This window comes from Aythya ferina, assembly GCF_964211825.1.
Source record: "Aythya ferina genome assembly, chromosome: 5".
NCBI classification, from domain to species: Eukaryota; Metazoa; Chordata; class Aves; order Anseriformes; family Anatidae; genus Aythya; species Aythya ferina.
In genome coordinates, this window is record NC_140301.1 from 5,949,897 (window position 1) to 5,975,176 (window position 25,280).

At 42.1% G+C, this 25,280-nt stretch overlaps 1 protein-coding gene across 1 annotated transcript in view; it reads right to left on the bottom strand.

The window, feature by feature from the left end:
• The window catches only part of SERGEF (secretion regulating guanine nucleotide exchange factor), a 138,691-nt gene that overhangs the window by 36,404 nt on the left and 77,007 nt on the right, over positions 1–25,280 (bottom strand). The window contains 1 exon segment of the mRNA XM_084521969.1: positions 18,402–18,438. Coding sequence (XP_084378095.1) covers positions 18,402–18,438 — 37 coding nt within the window.

Genomic DNA, 25,280 nt, shown 5'->3' on the forward strand with positions numbered 1-25,280 from the left:
TGAAGGGGAACACTGTTCATTTATCAGCCTGCACTACCACATCCCCTGACCTATTTTATTACTAAAAATAGTCCCTCTTAGGTCACTGCTGCAAATTGAATTCTGCTGCTTCATTGCCCACTGCAATCTCATGGCACTGCATGCTGCCTACACACAAAGCACTAAGTAGGTTAACTTATTCACTGCCGAGGATGCAGCCAGCCTTCTCACAGTGATCAGAAGAAACACTTCCCTTTTTTTTTTTAAGCAAAAATATTTATGTTCTCTAAAAATGCAGTTTAAGCCCAAATCCAATTATTTAGGTTGCAATTTGAATATCAGCATACAAAAGCATGGCCTCATATTTGTCCCTATTTACAATGTTTTTCAATATTCTTCTTACGAAATATGTTTTCCAAGGAATTCAGTGTTAATAACGTCCGTTGCCAAAAGAAACCTTATCAGGAACAACAGCCAAGTCTCCCTCATTAAGCCCCTTTCACTATGACAAGTCTACGAAGGCACGAGACAAGAGGCACGAAGTCAAAGTGTTCTGAGTCAAACACAACACTTCCTTTCCAAAGACCAAGACACTGCATTTGTAGCTGTCAATCCAAAGCACCTCACGATTATCACACCGTGAGGAGAGCTGGCGACTTCTGACCCAACAGCCAGAACGGTACTTAAAAGAGGGAGAAAGAAGAAGGTATGAATTTGACAGAAGAACTTACTACAGGATCCTGAAACAGAAGACTGAACTAGGTTTTATTGACCAGTTCCACGTTTAACACAGAACAAATACACAGAACATGCTTTGTCCTTGCTACACTCCTTGAGCTAGATAGAATAAAATTAACATTAGTGTGTTTCCCTTGGCTATTACCACATCTTCATTTCATTACTCCAATAGCTTCCCAATTTTAAACAAAAACCAAAAAAAAAAACCAACCACACACACAAAAAGATCAAAGATAACCGACTTATTTCATGTCAGCTTTCTCCTAAAGCCGCTGCATATTCTGGTGGGACTTACAGATGCAGACAGAGCAGAACCATTCAAATGATTAGTGGCCTCCTTAAGCTAATTTCATTCTTTTTTGGTTACCAACTCAAGTTTCTCCCTTCCTGCTACACTACAGCTAACATCTGTCAAACCTGGGCTTTCTTCACAGTGAGAAAATCCAGTATCTTCAGGGGACAAAAGTGATACTGAGTTCTTATTTCCAGCTAGTAGGCCAACACGCCGTTGTTCTGTCAATACGTGTTGCCCAAAGATACGTTTCCCACTTCAGCAGCATCCAGTCACAGGACACAGGCAGCACACCAGAGACACCCAGCATATGAGAATGAAGTTTTTGTTAAACTAACATGTTTTTTTTTCTGTCACCAGAATGCAAGAGAGATGGGTATTGACTTATTTACAGAATCAAGACATGGAGTCCTCATTACTTTTAATGAGAGTAAGCATGTTTCACAGCTTTAGCCTGCAGAAATAAAAAGACTCCTCTCAACGGGATGTTCTTTCAGACCTTTAGTTTCTCTGAGATGCCATAGCACTAGCTGCCTTTTTTTTATTATTATTATTATTAGTATTTCTTATGAAATCAGAAGAGTTAATTTGGAACACTTTTAAGGCAGTCGATCCACTTGAAAGATACATGACTTCATTCTCTTCTTGAATTCTCCAGTAATACTTCTGTATAGCAACTTTCACTATGAGAAATCCCATTTATAGAACTGAGATATTCTCCAAGACACACACTATGAAAGCACTCTGAGTTGTATGACATCACACAACAGGTCAGATAACTAACAGGATTATCAGTTAAGTTAGCAAAACCATTAACAAAGAATGATGCTCAATGCAAGTACAAATCAATTATTTGTGCAGTTTTTCCTATACTTGCAGCAAAAAAAAAACAACTAAGAGATCACTTGTGTAAGTATTTAATTGCCTAATAATGGTATGATAGCAGCTTGGAAGTATCCAGACCTTCTTGACCATAGTCACTTTCACATTTTGCAAATCAAAATTTAACATAAATTTGCAAAACAACTGATTACTCACCAAATCAGAAACAGAAAGATGGTTGACCAAGCTCTAAGGTGTTCCAAAACCTGGCTGAACTGTAATTTATGGATTGTTAAGATAAAACCTGGCCAGCTTTCCAATTGTCAGGATGCACTAAAATGGATTTAAAAACGCTCTGGAAGCTCATATGCACCAATACTACTGGATTTTGGACAGAAAAAGTAGGAAATACATGATCTATTTTGGGCTAAAAGTCAAAGACAAAATGAAACAGACTTCCCAGAATATAATTCAGTCCAAACCTCTGCAATTTACCATTAAAATCTTCAGCCAGTTCATCACTTAGGCTGGGTTCTGCCACTCTCTTCTGCCTGTGGGGAGCTCCAAAATCAAATCTTTTGTGTTTCAGCTTCTAAGAAAATGTAGGACTGTTACCAACCATCTGTTAAGCCCACACCGCTCAGAGGTACTAATTAAATGAACTGTCGTATCTTAACTTCTATCACAGTGAGTTATAAATTACAGAAATATTGGTACAAAGACAAAAGAAGCACTTGTTAAGACCTGAACAAGTACTCGTGTTAAGTGAAGTGGAGCGTAGATGCCTCACTCAGTGGGACGGTTTTACACCCACAACCCCATCCTCAGTCACTTCTAGGTGGTGGACACCTAAATTCACCTGCAGGAGCACCCACATAAAGCCAAACCCAGGTCACTGCAGCACTGGGGTGTTGGGCAGTTTGATCTTCGATCTGAGTTATGAAACAGCTTTGAAACCAAGAGCCAGGGCTGGAATGAACAAGAATTGTTCTTTGTGGCCAAGAAGTCCCACCACCTCCTTTTCTAGGAAATTAAAATCCGGGAAGTTGAGGACCTCCTGGAACCAGCACTGCTCGGAATATACAGAAGAGTAGACAAAGCAGTCAGCTCATATTCACACATGGTGAAAAAATAATTAGCTGCCATCTCACACTCCGTTTTGAACACCTGCACACAAAGGCTAAACCAGCAGGATGCCTCCTTCTGCTATTAGTGTTTTGCCTCACGCTTGCTCGCTCTCTCCCTGAGAAACACCACTTCAGTGAAGCGACCCCTTGGAAAGCCCCACATTTCCTAACACCTATAAAAACACTTGCAAAGTAGCTGCGTGCTATAGATGCCAAATCATCAGTTGCAAAACCATCTCATCAGCCCGTCCATATTTCCTTAGTCTTCAGCAGCTGCAAAATTAAAAATAGCTGCCATAGGCAAAACGCCACTGAAAATGAGAAGGTTTGTTCACTTATTTCAAGCTGATAATAATGTCACTGTTGTCATGTTTGGGCTCTGAAAGGAACACTAATGAGGAAATGGACAAAATTATAAAGGCAGAATAAGGAACATTCTAAAATAGGAATGGGAAAATTACCCTCCTTTTAATTTTACATGGAAAATCTGACTAGCCATGACAAAATAATATGCTTACTTGGCTCTTTAGGATGAATTCCTTGTTAACTACAAGTAGAGCAATCATTTAAAGTAGCATTGTCAGCTCTTAAACATTGTTTCTCACCCTAACCCAATGATACTATTTTATCAGGTATCAAAATTATACGCCATCATTGCCTCCTCATGACTTCAGAAAGATACAGCTAATAAGAAACAATTATTACACGATTTTTTCTTCTACTTTTGGTAAGAGCCTAGCAAACCCTGACATTTCCACAAGACACAGTTCACAGAAAAGGATCCTGCTTCAAGAACGAGAAATGTTTTATCTGGTTTAGCAGCAGTACGACCTATGTTCCGTATCCATTTCTTCTGTTACAGTGCCTATAAAACTACCAAAACGTAATTCTCCTTCTGTGAGCTGAACACAGAGGGGTGTGCACACAGACTGCTGGGGAATCCGCTCACTCCATTCATAAAGCAGCAGTAGTTACGTAGCTAAATGCTGCAAGGCAGCTATTTGGGAAGGAGAAGGGCTGTTGTTAGCAGGTGAAGCCCTGTGCATTAGTCACACATTCAGATTTTCTCTAGTACTAATTAGCCATGGAGTGAAACCTTGGTTAACCCAAGGTTAACAACTGCCTCTTGGGGCTGCAAGCCAGGTCTCTTAAACCCCTGGCATGGCTGAAGGATTGGGATTGCCAAATCACTTCTGAGCTACAGCTTCCCAGCACTGCACCAAAGGGAGCAGATAGCTCTGGAAGGGCCAGGATCGCTGAAAGGCTACCCGGCATCCAGGAGCAGGGAAACAGCCCACGTCCAGCTATCTGCATCCAAGCACGAAAGGCTGAAACCATTCATATAAACCCCAAGTATGAACTCGTGGTAACATAAATGCAGTCCATCACCAGGATTACCTGAGACTATATTGCTTTTTGGACGCTGCCACACCCCAGCACAAAGTGGCATTTAGACCAGAGCAGAACACAGACAGTTAGCTAAAAACTCATCACTGAAGGCACTTCTGAGAGGACATCCTGACCACTGCAACACATTTCACCTTTTGAGTTTCCTCACTGTACTTAAAGATTACATTTTAAATAGCAGAAATAGTTCTAGAACAGGTGTGAAATAAGCAGGATCACTCACTGAGATCCACATGCTGTGTATTCAGACCTGAAGGAGAATCATGATTTAAGATGGCAAGTCCTTTTAAGTTCTACCATTTTGGTGTAGTTTGTGTCACTTCTATCTTAGCTTGCTTCATTTGGGTATAACTGCCACAGAAGCAAGAAGCTACACAGGGATGATTTTTAAGAGCTCTACAACCAAGAATTGCATACACTGTTTAAGTCCCCATGACAATATTCCTCACTCTCGGGTTTAAAATGCATGCTGGAAGCCTCACTACATCACTCCGGTTATTTGCCTTGAACCTGGCAAAGATTAACAAAGTATCTGCTGCTTTGCAGAAATAACTTCCACCTCTCTACCCAGAAGAAAGTTCTGTGTTTTCAGCTACCGTATTCAGGCAAAGCTTTTAGGTATTTCAGGCACCGCATGGGTCTGTCTTCCTGATGCCTATTTCAACCTGATGCAAGAAAGACAGAAGGTAGCGCAAATTTGGCAGAATAATTCTCAGAGGAGAAATGCCTTGCTGGTTTATCAGGAAAAGGAAGCACCTTCTGTGCTTTTTACAAATCTACTTCCCCACTCTCTGTTGTTGCTGCAGTTCTGAACTAACCCACCGATGAGCACGGAGAATTTGCGATGCTGGAAGCTGAAGCCTTTCACTTATTTACAGCCCGCTGCTCCTTTTGTGCAATGCAGCTTGCGGTACCCTGCAGAAACATCCACGAGTCTGAATGATTGCAGGCTCCGTGCTCTTTCTGTTAGGCCTGGCAGGACAGCCAGGCATTCCAGTTTGATTACCATGAAGAACAGCAGCACCAATGCAAAGCTCAGACTATCCTTAAGATGACCTTGTTTTTATCAAAACAACGTGACTAAATATTCTATATAAAATGCTGGTCTAAGCCTGGAAGAGAAAATGACCGATGCTCCTGAGCAGCAAGCGATGCTCAGCTCTGAGAAGGAATCCAGGCAATGCTGAATCGAAAACTAAAGCACAAGGGGAGAACGCAAGGAAGGACACCAAGGGAAGACAGCAAATTCACAAAGGTCAAACCAGGTGAAGCTTTAAAAGGAGTGCCTCACTGCTATTACCCTCACAAAAAATATGAGAGAAATTATTCTGCATCATCCCCACCAAAGCTCAGCCATGCCTTATATCTGTTGGGCCAACACAAAAGGCCATCTTATACCCTCTGCTCAAGGCAATCAGCTCGTACTGCTGAGGACTCCACAGATTTAACTCCCTCAGACCCACCACCAGCACCCTCAGCTGCCCAGCCTGAAGGCTCAGCATCTCTAGCAGCCAAACTGCTGTTGATTTCTGCTGCCCTTGCCCCAGAACTATTAAAAACACTGGCGTTTTTACACAGGCAGATAGCGGTAGGACAGGGGGAAATGGTTTTAAACTAAAAGAGAAGAGATCTAGATGAGATGTTAAGAGCAAAACCTCGACTCAGAGGGCAGTGAGGCGTTGGAACAGGTTGCCCAGAGAAGCTGTGGAACACCTCCAGGGATGGGGCACCAAGTCCAGGCTGGGGTTTGGGGCAGCCTGATGTAGAGGTGGCAGCTTGTGGGTTGGAACTAGATGGTCTTTGAGGCTTCTTTCCAACTGAAGCCATTCTGTGATTCTAGGAGGAACAGTCCGAAAATTGACTAATCCTTAACACTTACGAGAAGGTTGCCAGTTGCAGACATGCTTCCTAGGGATTAGGATCAAAGTCAGCACATTCACTCCCGCTCAAGACAATTGCCAGGTTTGATCTCCAGCCCCAGAGACTTAAACGAATGCACAGTCTCTATAATAATTACAACTTCATCGTTCGTAGGCTTTAACCGCTCACAGTGAATCTGCAAGTCAGCACCAGGCAGAAGAAAAAGATCATTATGAAGAGAAACAATCCTCCAAATCGGACTGGGTCTGGCTGGGATGTTAACTTTCCCTGCAGCAGCCTATCCAGTGCTGTGCTCTGCACCTGTAGCTGGCACAGCAGTGCTATCACACCGGCGTTGTGTCTGCTGCCAAGCAGTGCTGGCACAGCACCAGGACTCTCCCTAACCCTCCTAGGGGGTGGGCAAAAAAGGGAGAAAGGAACATCCCCAGGGCAGCTGACCTAAACCAACCGAAGGGATATTCCATACCATGTGGTGTCACACTCAGCAATAAAAGGTGCCTTTACTTGTTTTTGTTTTGTTTTTCCCTATTCCCCTTTCCCTTTTTTCCCTTTTGTTAAATTGTTCAATTAATAATAATCTCTCCTTAATAATTATTTTTCCCTTTCATTAAATTATCCTTATCTCAACCTGTGAGTTGTTCTTTCCTTTACTTCTTCCCCTCCTCTTCTGAGGAGGGGGAGTGAGAGTGCAGTTGTGGTGGAGTTCAGCTGCCTACCGAAGTAAAACCACCACACAAATTAAAAAGAAAAAACTTCCTAAAGCATAAGAAAGCTCACAATGCACATTTATACTGACCCTCTGAAGCAGGGTTCTTCAAAATAAGGTACATCAGATTTATCAAAATAGTTATAGAGCATCCATTTCAGTTGGTAGATATCCTTGTAAGCTAGAGGGAAAAAAAATTGCTGTCATTTGATTTCTGGCATTTAATTTGCTTGCTGGGGAATCCCTTTGCTTAACTGGCCTTGTCCTTGCAAGGAACATGCTGTCGTGGAGCACCAACCACAGTAACCAAAGGCCACTTGGCTTTGCTGAGCGATTTCACCTCTCTGCTTCCTTTCCTCCTCTTCTTCTGCCTTTCTCAAGTGCACGTCCTCCACTGGAGGGACCACATCTTATTGCGTTAGCCTTAACCTTTTGCTAGGCATTGAGAGCACAACCACAGTAAGCTGTGATTATACCAATTTGTTCCGATTTCAGTGAATGGCATCATCCAAAACCTGCTCTTTTTAAAAGTCTTCCCTCATTTTTCGTTGGCACTTTGCTTTGACAGAATGGAGTTTCCTTTCCTTAGAGTGAGAAGGTGGCAGATGGGAGAAGGAGGAGGACCCAAGCAGACAGAGAAGTACTGCACAAGACTCACGCTGAACTTGTCAACAGAACAAGATTTCTTTACTACAGTGCTTCAAAAAAAAAATTAAGTGGCTGCTTCTTTATTCAACAAACGTACAAGGGTTATACAGCAGCATTTAGGCTTTTTTATTTCAGGGTATCCACAATTTAGCTAGGAAGAATCTTGCTTTGCAGTCAACTTGATCAACAGCATACTGTGGAGACTGAAGGAATCTGAGTGACAGCAAAGCCTCGTACCACTCCTGCTGTATAAACAGCTGGCACCACAAGACTTGGGTGTAAATGGCACAAATTTGGATTTGTGCATCCTTTTATTAGTAGGTGAGTGGCCATAGAACTGCAAGGATACCAAGTGCTGACTTCTTTAACATTTTTTTTTCCTCTTTTGGTCCTACAGAAGAGGTTTACATGAACTTAAGATTACAGCTAGCCAGATGCACCCAAAAAACTATCATAAACTGACAGCCCTGCTTCCACCTCCATTCTGGCACGGGGAGGCAGGGAGCCTTGCAGCTGCCCTCATCCTGCCTGCTGGTTTTGCAGGAGATGAAGGGGAGAACCGCGCTGCTGGGACTAATGGAAGACACCAGTTTAGATGAGCACATCTGAAGACTGCCTCTGCTATGAATTCTTTTACTACTCAGCAAAAAATCCCGTAACAGAGGAGACTAAAGTCGTGTTCAGTGAACACAAATGAGACAGTGAGAGGCTGCCCAACAACTCATGGTAGGACACAGCAACTCCTGAGATTTTTTTCCCCCTCCTGTACCAAAGTAACAAAAATAGTTACTTTTCTTGCCTAAATGCAAAAACCTATTTCTAGGAAAAGGCCAGAATTACCCATGCACTGGGTCTGCATCATAAAGAAGCAGGGAGTGCTGTAAATTTGTCATACCTGCTCAAAGTAAAGCACTTGTTAATGTGACGAATCCCAGCTGGTGAGCTCAGTTACAGAACTCTCCTTGAAGTAAAGGTCATAGATTTGATCTACTGTATTACTTCAGCAGGAAACAGTAACAAATAATGACTTACTCTTATCAAAACTAGGGAATAATTTCATAGAAGTTGCAAGTAAGCACTTACTGAATCTATATCACATAAAAAAATACATGTGTTGGCAAAGGTAACAGCAACCGAGGTTCTGTTAATACAACAAATTCAGCAGGCTGCATTACACACCAGTCCTTTCCCCTTGAGCATACATACATCTTTTTACCAACGACACATCACACAGTAAGTGTCCCATGTGTTCATTTGGAAGTACAATGTGTTGGAAGGCTTTAAGAGATACACCTTTCGTCTCCTTCAATTTAAAAAAGAACACCTTGAAATGTTCAGAACTGAAAAAAAAAAAACACAGTACAAGAGAAAGCAGGCAGGAGGAAACAGCTCAGGGAAAAAAAATGAGAAGCTTAAGCCAAAGCAAATGTACCTTTCAAGCCAAGTGAGCTCCCTACTCAGAATTAAAATATTATATGGATTTGTGTTGCTTGTCATCCTGCCCATTCTCTGAGATGTCTCAACTCAGCAAGATAGCAGCTGGTGTCACTGAAAATCAAAGGCATAGAGAAAACAACCTCCAGTTTAATATCTTCTACATCTACAGCAAAGCATCTGCTTACTTGTTCAATCTCTTGGCAACTCAGATTTGTCACCGAGGTCACGACAGGTTAAACATTTTACAAATTAACAGCAAAATGCTTAAAGAAGGGAAAGAAGAGATGATTAATGATGTGTCTTAATAGAAGAATTTCCCCATGTTTTATTAAGTTAATGTTCAGAGCATTATTCACAAGGAAAAAAAGAACAAGCTCATCAGGTTCAAAATTTGTGTGACAAAAATTCTTTCTTACTGAGAAAAACAAATCTAGCCACGTATGTCCTTCACTCATCAGAAAAGCTTTGTGTCTTGCATTACAGACCATCTCCTTGGCAGTGCTACACCGGATAGAGAACAGCCTGATTCTTTTGTACAAGGTGAATAAGAGGAGATTTGAGAACAGCTTATGGATTTTTAAGTCACTAGCACTGCAGGTCACGTAATATCAAAACTCTGAGGATCTGCTATATTTTGTAAAGTTCCCCAGAGGAGCCCAGGTCTGGGAAGCCCAAAGGAAGGGCCACAGAAAATCAGAGGTCACTCTTGCAGCTGGTGTGTTAGAAACTTCATTATGGTACATCATCATGCAAGCCAGCTGAAGATATTAAAAAAAAAAAAAAAAATCAGTGTACAAAAGAGCAGATAATGTTGCCAGGTGCCCTGGCTGCAACCTTACATGCACAAAGCAGCCTGAGCAAAAAACAAACAGCAAGCATGCTACCCATCTGTAAAAGCAGGGTTGCACGTCTGATTTTGTGTCCTTTATCAGTTAATGTGGCAGTTTCACCTCTTACACCTATTGCTTTAGGCTACTCTTTCCCATCATAATCACTTCATAACTATCTGGTAATTTGTTCCAATACAAGGCCACACATTCGGGATATAGTAAGATGCTAAATCTGCACAAAGAGGAAAGAGAAGAGAGTGAAGCATATTAACGTGAGTTCTTGGCATCATGCGCAGGCCGTCCTAGAAAACATTTAATTTAGCAAATCAGTGCTACAATAGATATAAGCAATGCTTAAGCCAGAATCAATATATCACATATTATCTTTTCAAGTTAATTATTCCATTAGATTTGTAGAGGGGAGGAATATTTAGGCCAGAACACTTACTAAGCTAAGAAAATTGTCACTATCTATACTGGAAATCTGTCAAAGAGGACTCAGCATGCTATTCTTCAAACCACTATGGTTTGGGGATTTGGAGTTTTTTTGTTTTGTTTTGGTGCTTTTTTTTATTGTTTTGTTTTTTTGAGAACACTGACAGGTCATCTGCTACCATCTTTAGCAAGCTTAGATCACATCAAATATATACGTACTACAGACATTTTGCTCCTCAAAGATTGATAGGTGCCAAGAGCTTCCGAAGTAGCAGTAGTCTCTCACTTTGCTCAGCTTCCTGCTAACTACCGTTCTGCTTGAAATTGTGCCATAAACAACACACTTGGCCCGATTTCCTTTTGATTTACTTGATTAGCATGAATGTATCAACCCTTCTCTCTGCTACACATGAGATGTTAAATGTGTTGTGTTAAATGTCTCTTAAAGCCCCACTCAGTACAGCTTTCCATCCTTCTCACTTTCTTACTGTTCAAATAAACCCAACAATCTAAAAATAAAATAATAAACACATTTCTCAGAAATAATAAAAGTCCTGTTTCAGCCTTGTTGCTCCTCAGAGATTCCTCAAAAAGTGCTAGAAAAAGTGCTGTAGTGAAACGAGTTTCAGAAGTATTTTTAATTTTAATTATGTGGTTACCTCCCTTCCAAAACGGAGCATTTGAGTGAAACAAGTTCAAAAAGAAAAGTCAAGTAAAGGGTAATTTTTACAAATAGGCCAACTATTCATCTCCGCTTTGACTTTTGTCCTAATCATTTTTGAGATACTCACCTCTCTAAAGCCAATCAGTTTTAATAAAAATGCTATATTTTTACCCTGAAAGCTTGCTCCAGGCTTGCAAGCTTGAATAGTGGTTTCTTTGTAAAAAAAAGAAGTGCATTACTAGTAAATAATCATGGCTTGCCAGCTAATGACTGGATTTTCTCCACTACAGTTGCCAGTACCTTCAAGTTCAAAGTCCTAACCCCACCATGCAGGGAAAGAGAAAGGATCTGCCCTTGTCGTGGAAAGCTAGAGTAACAGTTCCCCATGTTTACAAGAGCTTCAAGAAGCCTGCTTTCACACAAACATTTAATCCCGTGGAATTACAGCCATCTTGGCAAACCACGCGAGGGAAACGTGTATTGTTCCAGAAGCATCCCTGCTGCATATCACCAGCCTTACAGTATCTCATACGTATCCTTCCAGCATCATCTCTCAGACAGACCTAGGTCACACACATTTCCTTGTGCACTGGCAGAATATATGCTTAGTGCTCGTAAAGGATCTGGCCAGTGAGTACACACAAACTCAGGACACTTGCTCCTGGATAGGCATAAGTCCCACAGCACAGCGAGGATGCTCCTCACTCCACGTTTTTAAACATAAACCTCTCTCTTCTGACAACCCCTGACTTCGGGTACAAAATCCCTGCTCAGTAATACCCTTAAAAGTTTAAGTGAAGTTGTTGCCTTAACTGAAGCCTTCATTTGTGGCACTTTCAAGTGCCTTCAGCCACTTTGCTGGCCTTGTGCTTTTACTTCAGTGAGCATCTCTCCTACATGCTCTGTGTAATTCCCTGAAGCTAGACATTTGTCCTTCTTTTTATTTCATTTTATAACTAACAAACTCTAAAATCTTCCTTTGGTGAGCAAGGGTGACTATTTTTGTTACTCCTCTTTGCATCCTCAAATATCAAGATAAATATGCCTTAGATGTATTGGATATATTTTTCTTCCACTTTAAAGTGATTGCTCCACTTAAAGCCTGTGAGTAAACAAATATAATAAATTCTAATTTGTTTTCTTAATACTTAGTATCCATCCACTGAACCCTCTGACTGAGGAAGGATCACATGTATCCGTACTGTGGCTCCTACTCTCAAGAGCCTTCTGATACTCCATCGTTCTCTAAAACCACATGGGACCTTTTCTGTTCACCCATACCTGTAAGAAAGATCTCCTCTCCTCTCATTCTGCTCCAGTGAAATTCTTGCCTAGCACTTGCTGGTTGCTTCCGAGCTTCTCATGACAGTCGTCTCCTCTATCTGCTACTCACATTTCCAACTTGTTGGTTTGAGCTGGCACCAGAGGTTAACACTGCATTCTTACCTCTTGCCCATCTTTTGCAGGGCTCTTGATGCTGCAGAATTATCCCTGTGGATGTGACATGGTCTCTCACAGAAAACACTGTGACAGGGCACAAGAGCTCAGTTCTTGACACACTGTGAGCTAGCACCGTGTGATATGTGAAGGTCAATTAAAAATTTTACAACCACTGTGAGCTTTTACACAGAAAAATACAATGGCTTTTTCTTTTCTGATCTTAAGCAGGAAACCATTCTGTAAACAATATGACAAGCACTGCATTACTACTTGTTTATAAGCTAAATGATATAAATTAAGATAGAGACACGCACACCAAGATTAATGATATTTTAAAACTGCCTCTCTGAGGGAAAGGAAAGCGGCTGCAACTATTATTAGTTTTACTGCAGGATTTAAAAAAATAAATCAGGTCCCATTATGCTAGGCAGTGCTAAAATACACCAAGAGGCGGTTTTATTCCAGAGATTCCACAATGGAAATTGACAAGCCAGACAGAGAGAAGAGGAAGGTGAACAAAGCATTCTGCAGAGTCAAATTGTCCCAGATCAAGCAGCAATCCAGCGACAAAGCCTGGAACAGAGAGCAGCTCTAAAACCTGGGCTTCAGTCAGTGGAAGATGCAGCCCAGGCAGATCTCCTCCTAAACTCTCGTGTTTCTTTCCAGAGGGTCAGGATGTACACATTTTTATCTTATGGATCTAATTAGCTTTTTGGAGCAAAACATCCTCCCTTACCTATGGTCAGCAGCTGTATCCCCTGACTTTAGACAATTCAGTTGATACAAGACTTTAAGCCCCATCAGAGGCCTTCTCCAAGCGCTCAAGTTAGTACCTCCACATCTCTCTCCTCATCACCTACGTCCACAAATTCATGAAATAGCTGGCAGCTTGGCTCTCCATTAACCCTTGGAAAAGAAGATCAGACAGCTCAAAGGATCAGATTTTATGAGTGTAACTTGCTGAAAGAAACAAGAAATCAGATATTTCAAATTCATTTTCAGTTTCTATCCTACCAGAAAATAATTAATTAAATAATTAAAAGCCACATTAACGGCTAAATGAAATACCAAATTTGTTCTCTCTGCCAGGGACCAAATTTTGTAGGCCGACATATAACCCCCATGAAAACGACAGCAGCGATGGTTAACTCAAAGTCCTGCCAGGTGCCCTTTAATAAGCAGAGAATGCGATTAGTGCTGCAATGCAAAGAGACAGCATGCTGCAACATGACTCCATGCTGCTCTGCCAGGAAACCTTCACAATAGAGACCCTGGCTGCACTGGGATTTTTCATGCATAATAAATAAAGTAATAGAGGAGCAGACTCAGGCTCCTTGCTGAACACCAGTGCCCTCCACTGCATACACCGGAGATTCCGCCGAACGCTGCAGTAATATGAAAAGCAAGAGAGAATTTATGATTTTCTCTTTCTGACAGCCTGCTGAGTCCCCCTGGGACCCAATGTCAGACACATGACTACATCTGCTGCTTCGGAGGGCTGCTGTGAACATCTAAATAATACTGTCAGCATAGCAGAGAGATCTGTCCATCAGCCCACACCGTCTCCTCTCCCAATTGGTGCTCACTCTGCCATAGAAATATGCCTTTCACAGGCTGTCACGGCACTCCCTCCACTGATGCTCTTCACAATAATTTAGTTGGAATCACGGAACGTAACTGGAAGAACACGACCCTGTTCATACGGGCAAAGGGGCTCCAGCGGAAGAAGCTTTTGGCTTCCCTATCACAAAGTATGGAACCAAAGTGTCCGGGATGCCATCAACACCACGACCACTTTAGGATGTGCATCACCAACTCCCTGCATTAGGGTTCATCATTTCCATCACATTTGTTTTGCTCCCCATAACTGCTGTGTTCTTGCAGCATAACAGCGTAAGTAGCAAATTTTAACAGATGATGCAGTAACTTTTTGTAGTGTCCCTACAAAGATATCAGGGAATTTGAAGCACTACCTGCTTTTTCAACATTTTTTCCTGATTTCCTTGCAAAGGCTGTTCTTCTATTAAATTCCATATTACTGTTTACTCCACAATGGGATAACTTGCAGTTTCGGAGAGACACGAATGCCCACGCCACTGTATGTATAGCAGCGCTTGCACATGAGCCACAGATAAGACAGACTCACAGATCACACACATCCTCTAAAATACAGCAGTTTGTCCTGGAGATGAATCTGATCCTCCCCTGAAGGGGGCTGTTACGCAGCAGAAAGTTGAGAAGCGTTTGGAGTTCTCCAAGCAAGAACACAACATAACTCTGAGCAGAAAACAGAATTTACCACGCTGTGAGAAAGCAGGGAAAAGCACCTGTGCACCATTTCAGGTGGCCACATTTCCAAACACTTTTCCTTCCCAAACCTCACTAGAAAAAGCTTACCAGAAAGGTCCATGTTTTTTTCTTCTACTTCCACAAAAATAGGTAAAACGCCCAAGTTACCCACTACGTTAGCAGGAAAATCACTGATTACACTTGGTATCAGGCACTGCACTACTGGAGGCACGCACAGACCCTGTAAGAAATAGCTGTTTACAAACATACCAGCAAGGGGACCCAATTCCAAATTACCTTTTGACAGCTTTTTTTTTTTTTTTTTAAAAAAAAAAAAAAGTGGGCTTCAACTAAAGCTAATAAACTTGTAAGTTTTATTTTTAAAACAAGCATTACTCCCTACACATCCTCCAGTACCTTTCTTTTCAAAGCCTTTTATGTTATACAGGTGAGAAAGTAACTGAAACAAAGACCAAGAAGCAGTATTATAATTCACAAGGTTTGGGGGAGCTAGACCATAGGAGCAACATCCTTGTAATTAGTTCATTTTTCACTGTACTTCAAGGAGGATTGAATAAAGTTCGTGCTTAATTTTTATTAAAATAAGACATCTGTATTTGAGGGGGCTCTTGGAGAAATCCTGTCCTGTGCCCTGTGGTTGCATATATTTTCTACCAGCTCTATGTTTGTACAGCTACCACTGCTTGATTAGTTAACTTGTGGCATTGCATGAGCCACATGCATCATGTTAAGTGTTCTTTAAGAGTAGTTGTTCTCTTCAATTAAAAAAAAAACCAAAAAACTAATCTAAACATAGTGGGGGGCAGGTAGGATGGTAAGAGTCTTCTCCACAAATACAATTTTTAACCACATACATTTCAGGGTAAGAATCAAAGCTCCTTACTTTGTCATTGTTGAAAACACTTCCAAACCTGAAAAAGCTTAACTTTGTTGCTGTGATTTTGTTTCATTAAGTATTTCAATCAATTAAAAGATTCTGTCTTAATACCTTGAAGTGCAGCGCTGCACAGCGCGGCTGTCACACTCAGGTTGAAAAGCCAGCTTTTGCTGTGCTAAGTACAAGCACAGTTTTCAGTGTCAGATGATGGTTTCCTGACATGAGATGTTATCCAACATTAATTAAATAGCTCTTCTTTTTTTTTTTCTACCAAAAATATGGTGGCTCTCATGATGATTAATCCTTGACAGAGGTGAGAAGTCTGAGATTTTGTTATATTAGGTGGGGATCTTCCTTTCCAAGTACAGGGTCACGTGAAAACGAAAAAAAAAATTGCAAAACTTACAAATGTTACAATCAGTATCACAAGAGGATCCCAAACTAAAACAACAATGTAAGTGTTTTCAGGGAAAGTGAGAACTGAGGACATGAAGCAACGTAAATGTCTTAAGTCCTACTTTTAATTCATTAAGTTTAGCAATATCGCAGACATATTTGGAGACTTTGCAACCTTTTCCCTTTCTAAAACATTAACCTCATGATCAAATGAGAACTGAATTTCTTCCAGTTTACCCATGAAAAAGGATTTGGTGCCATCACAATGACAACAGTCAAATTTTGCACCTTCAGCAGAAAAAAGGCAAGAAAAGAAAATCAAACAACCAAGTGGATGCAGACTATATAAAGTAACAAAAAAATCAACTGCCAGCTAGTCCTACAAATCAGTTCATATCATCAGCAAGATGATTGGAACACAGCTTCAGCATTTGTGAAATGAATTGTAAACCTAGCTGCTCTGTCTTAAAAATGTTTCTATTTAAAAGCTGAGGCACAGACATTTGTATATGCAACCAGAAACAGCAACTTGAATATCCTAATCTTAAAGGCTTGCTTTTCAGCTCACCTTTTACATTGAACTCAACTTATTTCAGTCTAAAAGTCACTCAAGCATTTACCAATTAAGAAACTGATTATATAGTTGTCCTAAGTAAACGCTGCTTGAATGATAAGTTACTGGGAAATTGTACAATCAGCTAGGCATATTTACTGAAAGCTCTGTGATGTCTTTATGGAGTACAACAGCTGACAGCTTTGAACTAAAAGTGACAAGCACTGGAGAAATACTACCATAAACTGTTCTAAGAAGTTAACCTTTTAAAAGCACATACAAAAATTCAATTCAGGAATAAACTGTATCATAGTTCTTTAGTTCAAAAAATATATCTATTAGTAACATCACAACTCTGTTGTACTTGACAATGACTAACTTCTACGACTGCCAATTTTCCCACTGATTTCAATGAGAGTGGCACAGCTTTAACAGGCATATGATGCTCTTTGTGTGTTTGGAGTTTCTAGCTTACTCTAACTGCTAGCATTTCTCTCCCCTACCCATTTTTTTTTTTTTTCTAGAGATTTCTGCCTAAAACGCAGAAAGCTTAAAAGGACGTTAGGAGAGAGAAGGTTGTTCATGCTCCGTGCTTGGCTTTCATGCAGATTGGAGGAATGTGCTAGCAGTACACTTTTACTTCATCAGTTCGGCAAGAAACACAATGTCATTCTTCAGATTGCTCTTCAGGTGACATTCAGAAGCACCAGCCTGACAATTAACAGACGCATGTGACACTGAACAAGTAGGGAGAAAGTAAAGGAAAAATCTTTTCTTAAAGCCAATTATATGAATTAAGTTGAACTTTAATGAGTTCATTATAGGGTTTAATTTTAGAAACAATTAGAAAATCGTATACCATGTATACAGAAAACCATCTCTGTGGCCACTTAATTGGAGCTGATAAGACACCATCCTAAAATAAATATCTTAACATTAGGACATGAAATGTAAGTTGCCTACCAAATAGCTGGCTTCTGCAGACCTGTCACGCTGCACTCATGAAAAACAAGAACATTCTTCATTTAACATCTCAGTGCATCAGTCATGGTAATCAGCAATGTCTACGTGGACAGACTGCTGGACGGAAGTTGAGAGGATGCTGGTTTCACTCCCAGCTCTGATTAGGATAGCATTCCTTTGTCTCTGTCACCCTGTTAGCTGGGATAATTATGATGACCTTTACAAAACACCTGAAAACTCTACAGTTAAAAACTTTCTTAACATGTAGATATAGATAATAACAATCACGTAACAAGCTTCAGTTATCAACTCATCACATGGAAGCAAGAATCTGATTCTTACTTCAATTAGTAAACAAAATTCAGTTCTTCCAGCAACATCAGCTTCCTAAAGCTTCCATCTTTATTACAGCAGCAGCGTTATACTAAGATGTACTGAAGAAGCTAACTACCATTTTGCAGATTTTCCAAACTTAATCACAACAATGTTATTTTGAAGATGTTTCCACTGTTTGTGGAAAAATTTCCCTGTTAAACATCAATACTTTGACCAGCTTCAAGCTCAGACGTTTTCCCAAATCTGCAGCTTGAATTGTTGCAATGGCTCTGTTCTAAAAACAGGCTGCAGCAGTTTGCAAATACATTTTGCTGTGATACCCATCAACCTTTCTCTCTTTCCTTATAATGTGGCTGGTCAACAGGGGCAATATTTTCATCATCACCAGTTAGGTCACAGATTTCTCCTCATTTCTCCACAACTATACGTTGCTTTCTCCCTTTCCCCACACAATGCCCTTAATCACTTGATATGTTTTGATGTGCACGTTCTTCTTTCATCTTGTGCTACTTACAAAGGAGAAAAAGAGACGGGAGTTGATACAAAATTAAGCTACTTACCAACTACTGCCAGATTATGCTCTGAGCCACATGCAATCTGAAAAAGAATTATGAATGGATCAGAAAAAATTTCCTTACCAGTACCAAGACAGCCGCAATTAGGACAGGAAATTAAAAATTAACCTGAAACAAACAGCCACAATTTGTAGGATGTAAAAAGGCTGAAGTACTCTTAAAGGAAATTCTATTAAAAGGCTCCCTTGAGGGCTAAAGGGCTTAGGGACAGGGCAGTATGTTTGCTTTGCTAATAAACAGGCATTTCACTTTCAAGACCCAGTCGCTACTGACATGTCAAACCTGGAGAGCAAAGCTGGCCACAATACTGCAAAAACATCACACCCTTGACAACATCCACTGGAATTAACCAGACTATTCACAGGCACAGAGGAAACACAGATGAAGCCTTGGCAATGAGAAGCACGCAGAGCCAACTGCGAATGAAAAAGGCAATGAGCACCTCCATTTCTGTCAGCTGCAATGTTTTTCCACAAGATCCCTGTAGAACTGCACAAAGTCTACAGGCTCACTGGCGTAAACCTGAAGCGATCCCTTCCCTACAGCCACCTATCTGGGATGGAGAAATAGATAGAATTGAACTCTCCTACTAGTAGCAAGTTGTTTTAATTGGTAAATGCTACAAAGAAGCCAATGCGAACGTTTTATCCCAATCTCATTAGTGATGGAAATCTGTTATGAATGTCTTTTCAAAGCAAACTCAGCATTCAATGCATTTTTCTTTCTTCTTTGCAGCTGCTGCGAACGTGTCAGATGTTTAAGCTGCTTTAGCATACATCCCGCAGTATCACTCACTGAGCTCTCTCTCAAATGCATCACAAATGATGGCAACACAAACACCTAGAGCAGCCACTGCCCTGCTGCAAGGGCTTGTCTCTCCCATTGAGTGCTTTTGCAATGCCACTACTGACACGAATGTCTGACATAACAGGGACATCACCTTAGACAAGGTTACTCTGCTGCACACCCTCGAGCTTCAAAAAAAACCAACAAAAGGCAATCCTCTGAAAAGCCTCTATCCAGTTCTTTGTCTTGTATCGAGCTGCCAATGACAAACACTATTGAGCTGGAAAAAATTAATTACCACGTCCTATTTCTTGAAAGTAGATTTGCAGTTCTAAAATATAAAATAGAAATACATACCAAGTTATAGAATACAAACTAGAAGTACTTGCCATCTAAATTAGATATGGTTTTGCACATGCATTTGGCACATGCATAACTGTACTGCCACAGAAACTACTGTGATCACCTCAATGTCTGCGTGACAGAAAAGCAGAGGTGAACCAACCAGTCCTTATGCTCAGCTCCTCATGCTTGGATATTGGCTGGAAAAGAGTGAGCAAAGAGCGATGCACAGACCTGAGCGATCATGCTGCCCAGAAGCACTGCGGTCACTACTACGCACCATGTACCTGCCCCACACCTGGGACATGGAAACATTTGGCCAGTGCCATTTTCACATGGCAATGGCAAGGAAGATAAAGTCTCTCTTTAGGTTTGGAGGTGCTTAGCCAGAAAATCAAATAATTGGGAAGAGGGAGCAAGGAAATGCAGTGCCGGTCACAGCATGCTTTCAGACAAATCGAGGCAAAGCAGCAGGAAAGCAACGTTTCTGCAAGAGCACTAGCAGGGCAGCATCAAGCCTTCTGTCCCACAGCACTACGGGCAGGAAAGCTTTGAGCCCTGACTGTTAGAGCACAGAAATCATCGCCGGCTTCCACAGCCCCAGCGTGCAGCAGCAGGGCTGGCTGCAGGGCCTGGTCTCTGGCGAACGCTCCCCACCGATGCCTCTGCAGTGGGAAGGCCGATGCCATGGCAACAAGATCCTCACGTGGAAACGCACGTGAGGGCTTTCTAGCAACCAGCAAGTTCTGCACCTTCGCTGAGAGCTGAGAGCTGGAGGTACTGAAGCTGCTGCCAGTGAAGAAAAGAGTTAACTCCACCCGAGATGGGAGTAACCCTACCTCGGCTGCTCCCCTCGGAAATACGCCGAATGCAGGCACCGATCCAAAAGCATCGGTGCAAAAGAGCTGCTCGGGCTGGTTCAAACTTACTGCCAGGATGCCCTTCAGAAATGCTGAAGAAAAAAGAACTGGTGACCCCAAGCAGCCTCGCACGATGCCACCCGGCAGCCAGCTCGCAGGGCTGTGTGGAGCCAGCCAAAGAGCACACCCCGAGCAAAACGGCGAGCTGCTGAAGGCACTGCCCTGGATTCAGCTTCGGTGGCCCAGAGCAGGGGATGCCATGGAGAGGCTTTAAACATAACAGGCTTGAATATGTGACACCCCCTTTTCCCTCACAACCACCCACACCAGTCAGCCAGGAGCACAGTTTGCTGGTACAAGTGCAGAGCAGCTGGGGAACAGCGTTGGCACGCAGATGTTTTATGCTGGTATTAGATGTAATAAGCTCTGCAGTCGGAACAGGTCACTGGGAGAAGCCTGGTATTTACTGCAGCAGCCATAATTTTCTGGCTACTTCTCTTCTGTCCCCACCCCCAGTGTGCTGCAGAGAAATTAAATTCCAATAGACATCTGCGTGCTCCCAGCGGACAGATAAATACGTTCAAGGATACTTACAAACACACCACAGCGCTTTCTAACTGGGCAATATTTCCATGTTCTGTTTTAATTGAAAAAACCACTGATCTTACAGCTAAATCAGAGGGACTGCTAGCAAGCAAAGCATTCCACGAGCTGAAGGAACGCGACCCCCTACGCAGCAACAATTCATACTAAAATTTCTCCTCTGTTTGGAGGAAAATTTGAGAAAAGCAGTGTGAGGAGAGAGTGATCTCCACATAAACGATCTCAAAGCGCTTTATAAATGCCTGTGAGGCAGGCAAAGAATGCTTAGGGACCGTTTTACTCAGAACTCTTTTACCTCGTTATCCGTGCCCTTTCAACCATACAGAAATTGTTTGTTTCTTCCTTTAAATCGTGCGTGTTAGAGAGCCGCTTTCTGCTCAGCAATGGCTGCAGTTCTGTCCAATCCATCCACCCAGATTAACAAACGTGGTGAGGAGCAACCAAGAGCCCAGAGTTTCATGAATAGTGATCCTTAAGCTGCATGGATGGTGAGCAAAGACCTTAGCACAGCGACCACAACCACTGGGCACGACACCAGCACCTTCCTGCAGTTCAGGGGAGCCGTCGGGGTAACCACACAGCACCTCCTGCTCACACCCAGGACACACAGACCTTTCTCCAACACAGCCAGCCTGGCTCCCGTTGCTCCCTCCCAGGCCTACGAGGCAAAGCAGCATTGCTCTCTCCTCGGGGAAGAAGCAGACAGGATAAAACTCCTGCAGCCGTTTGGACATACAATCTCCCACTGATTTCAGAAGGTAATTAAGAAACAGAATACCCGTTGTCAGCCGTCCCTGAGGAACTTCTGAGCACTACAACAAAACAAGCCAGACGAAGCATATTAAATTCAAGTTTCAGGCTGGTACCTGGACCGCGAGGCTTTTGTGGCTGTCTCTCTGCACTCCCAGGGTTCAGGCTGAGCACCCACTGTGCAACCCCTTGGGTGTGAGCTGCAGGCAGAGCCAGCCTGGAGCTGCAGCCGAGGGGAAGGAACAGGATGGAGGCTGCAAGGACGAGGGGAGCCGGACTTCCAAGGGACTGAAGAACGAAAATCCACAAGCCTTAATTCACATCAAGGCACTCAGCTAAAACCATCTCAATGCCCCTTACTTTTGGTTCAGTGCCAGGTTAATTACCTACAGGGCAATTATTTCCCCAAACATTCAAGGACATGAAGGCCTCCATCACTTCTTAGAGAAGAGCACAACAAACAAAACTGGTTTCTAAGACAAAAAGAAGAAACAGTGTTTAAGGAGCCACATCCTAGCCATTCCCAACCTTTAGCTGTGCAAAAGCAGAGCTGGCTTGAGACAGGGGCAAGGAAAAGAACCCATTAAAAGGATATGCACAGAAGTGCTTTTATCCAGGAGTCTATACAGGCCTTCAGCCACAGCATCCCACATCTTTCAATGAATCCCACTGTAAAGCAATCATCAGGGCCCGAAGGCAGCAAATTTTATTCCTTCTGGGATGAAAAGTCCTAAGGGACGGAGCCGAGGTGACTGAGAGCCTGCAGCTCAAGGCTTACATAACAGAGAGGGATCCTTCTCTCCGGCACTGCTCTCCCATGCCCTTGATGAATAGATGGGAACAATGATTTGTACTCTTTGACACACTGCCCGGCAACATTTGCATGCAGAATTCTACTGATGGGAAAAAAAAATAAAATCAAATGAGGCTAATTAGCAAAGCTGTCCTGCTCCCAATGATCCTTCACCAGGAACTCCGTGTTCCTCTTCTGGATCATTTGACTCCTGATGGATAAGAAAGCAGCTTGCTAACCTAGCCACACTCCTTGGCGAGCACAAGACCGAGTGCAGTTGCATACAGCACATCAGTGGCAAACCAGTGCATCCTCACCTAGAGCAGCACAGCTGAACATGCGTGGTTCAGACACGTTCATTTGCCATCCATCTCATCTTAGGGTGAGTTTGTTGTGTAGTTGTTGGTTTTTTTTCTTGTGTGTTTGTTTATATATACACATATAAACACATATATATACACATATATATACATAGCTTCTGGAGCTGCGGTCTATGTCCCTCCCAGCTGAAACTAAATCACCAGCCTGCCTTACTTGTCCTCAAGACACAAAATGCCAAGTGCAGCGTTTCTGTTGCTTCTTGCCTTTACATCCCCCATGCTTTACATGACACACGTGTACGTGTCCCTGCACTCAGCCTCTCTATGAGCATACCATACACGAGAAACACCGCTTCGCTAAGCACTGCAACTTCCAGGAACAGGTTCTTGTGGGTAACACAGCGCAGCTGCACTTCTATTCGGTTGGTGCAACTCAAGTCTCAAGTGCTTGCAGGAGATGGAAACTTATAATTCCAAAGCAAAGAAGAAAAAAACAACAAAAACAACAAAACACAAACCTGTTTCTTAGTTTTAGGTAGGAAGCCCCCCACACTACTATAATTACAGAGAGCATATACAGAGGATGAAAATAAAAGGTGGAAAGGAAAACTTCAGTTGTTAAAACACTCAGCATTTCCACTGAACTTTCACTTCACGCCATCCCCCATGTGTCCCCACAGTCTACTTGTGAGGCAAGCATGCTCATACTGAGTAACTTCAATATGTATTGCTTGTATCAAGCTGAGGAGCGATGGATTGAGATGTCAAGTAAGGTCCATATCCACTAACAAGAAAACCTCCACATCAGATGACACTAGGGTAATAGAAAACTTGCTAGGATCTCAGTAAAAACACCCAGTGGGATTAGGTTTGAGCAGAATGACAAAAATGTAGCCAAGAAAAGTGTGATAAAAATCTTTACAAGTCAACAAGGTCAGCTGGCTCTTCTCCAATACCTTTAGATTTTCTAATTAGTTCTGATATCCTTCTTCAGGCTCCTCAGGGCTCACAAAGCATTTGCATCTTTCATTCCAGGAAAACCAGGCTCCTTCACCTCCCTGCCTCTCAGACTCACTAAGCTTCCAAAAGTCCTTCAAAGTTTCCCTTTTACTGCAATCAAGACCTGAGCCACAAACTAATTTTTGCCTATCACCCCATCCTTTTTAAAATGAAAACAGTCACGGTCACTCAATGACTGTGTTTCCTGTGACAAGATTCCACTCAGTTCTTCATTATTTTGGGAAAATTCAAAACCTTTCAGATTGATAAAGAAACTGCCACGCACATCAGCCCTGGCTGTTTATGTGTACATATTCCCAGAGCTCTGCACAACACAACACACAAAGCCCAATTCCTCACTGACATTACAGACATCTCTATCCACATCCAAGCAGGAACTAGGGGAACACAGTCTTCAGCAGATGCAGTCTCACCCAAGGAAACTTCACCATTTTTTATCAAATGGATTTTGATTTACATTGTGTCATCCACACAATTGCTTCCCAGCTCCTTATATTCTCAGTGTCCCTCTCCTCATTTAAATAAGGTACAAAGAATAATTCCTTACAATCTGTCCAAAGCTTGGAGACTGCAACTAGTTTACTCCTTATTGAAGCTATAAACACCACTTCACAGAAGAACCCAAAGAAGCCCAGAACACAGAAACAAGACATTTCCAAACCACTTCATGCATTGTCCTGACCATACCATCACTAAACGTATCCTTACCACCAAATCATTCTGATGTTTTCAGGTCAAGAATTGTAGCTCGCAGCATGCCCAAACCAACTCAGCACCTGTCTTTTCTTCCAATGCTATAACATGCAACCAGCAAAAATGTTCTTTGTAACATGTAAATGTCATCATTGCCTATCCAAGTGTGCTAATTTCTTGTACTGTGACCTTAATGAAATGAATGGTTCTATTAAACAATGTTTGCAGGCAAACACTCTGTCAAGGTACAAATCCTTATCCAACTTTCTACATGCTTCAGATACAAGTCACAACAGCAAGCATTATTTGGCAACAAAGCATCAAATTCCACTTCCACAAAGGACCCTGGAAATAGCTGTTTCTGTATAACTGCAGTTTGAAGTTTTCCGAAAGGATCTCAGCTCCACATCTCCCAGTCCCTGACTTGTAATACATTCGGAGTATTTTCTGGCATATTTCCACGAAGCTGGTTAAGAATCATAGAGCCATCAAAAGCACCTGCCATGGGAGCTCTGCTCTCCCCTACCCACAGCATCAGCGCAAGCAGGCTCGCTGCCATTCTGCATAACAGCGCAGAGACCTTGGCGCACACAGCTTGCAAGGTTACACAGTGGTGCAAAGCCCTGCATTTTTGTACCACTGAAAGGAAAACCAGCACTTTTTCTGAAGTTCATCCCCTCAAACAACTGACTTTGGG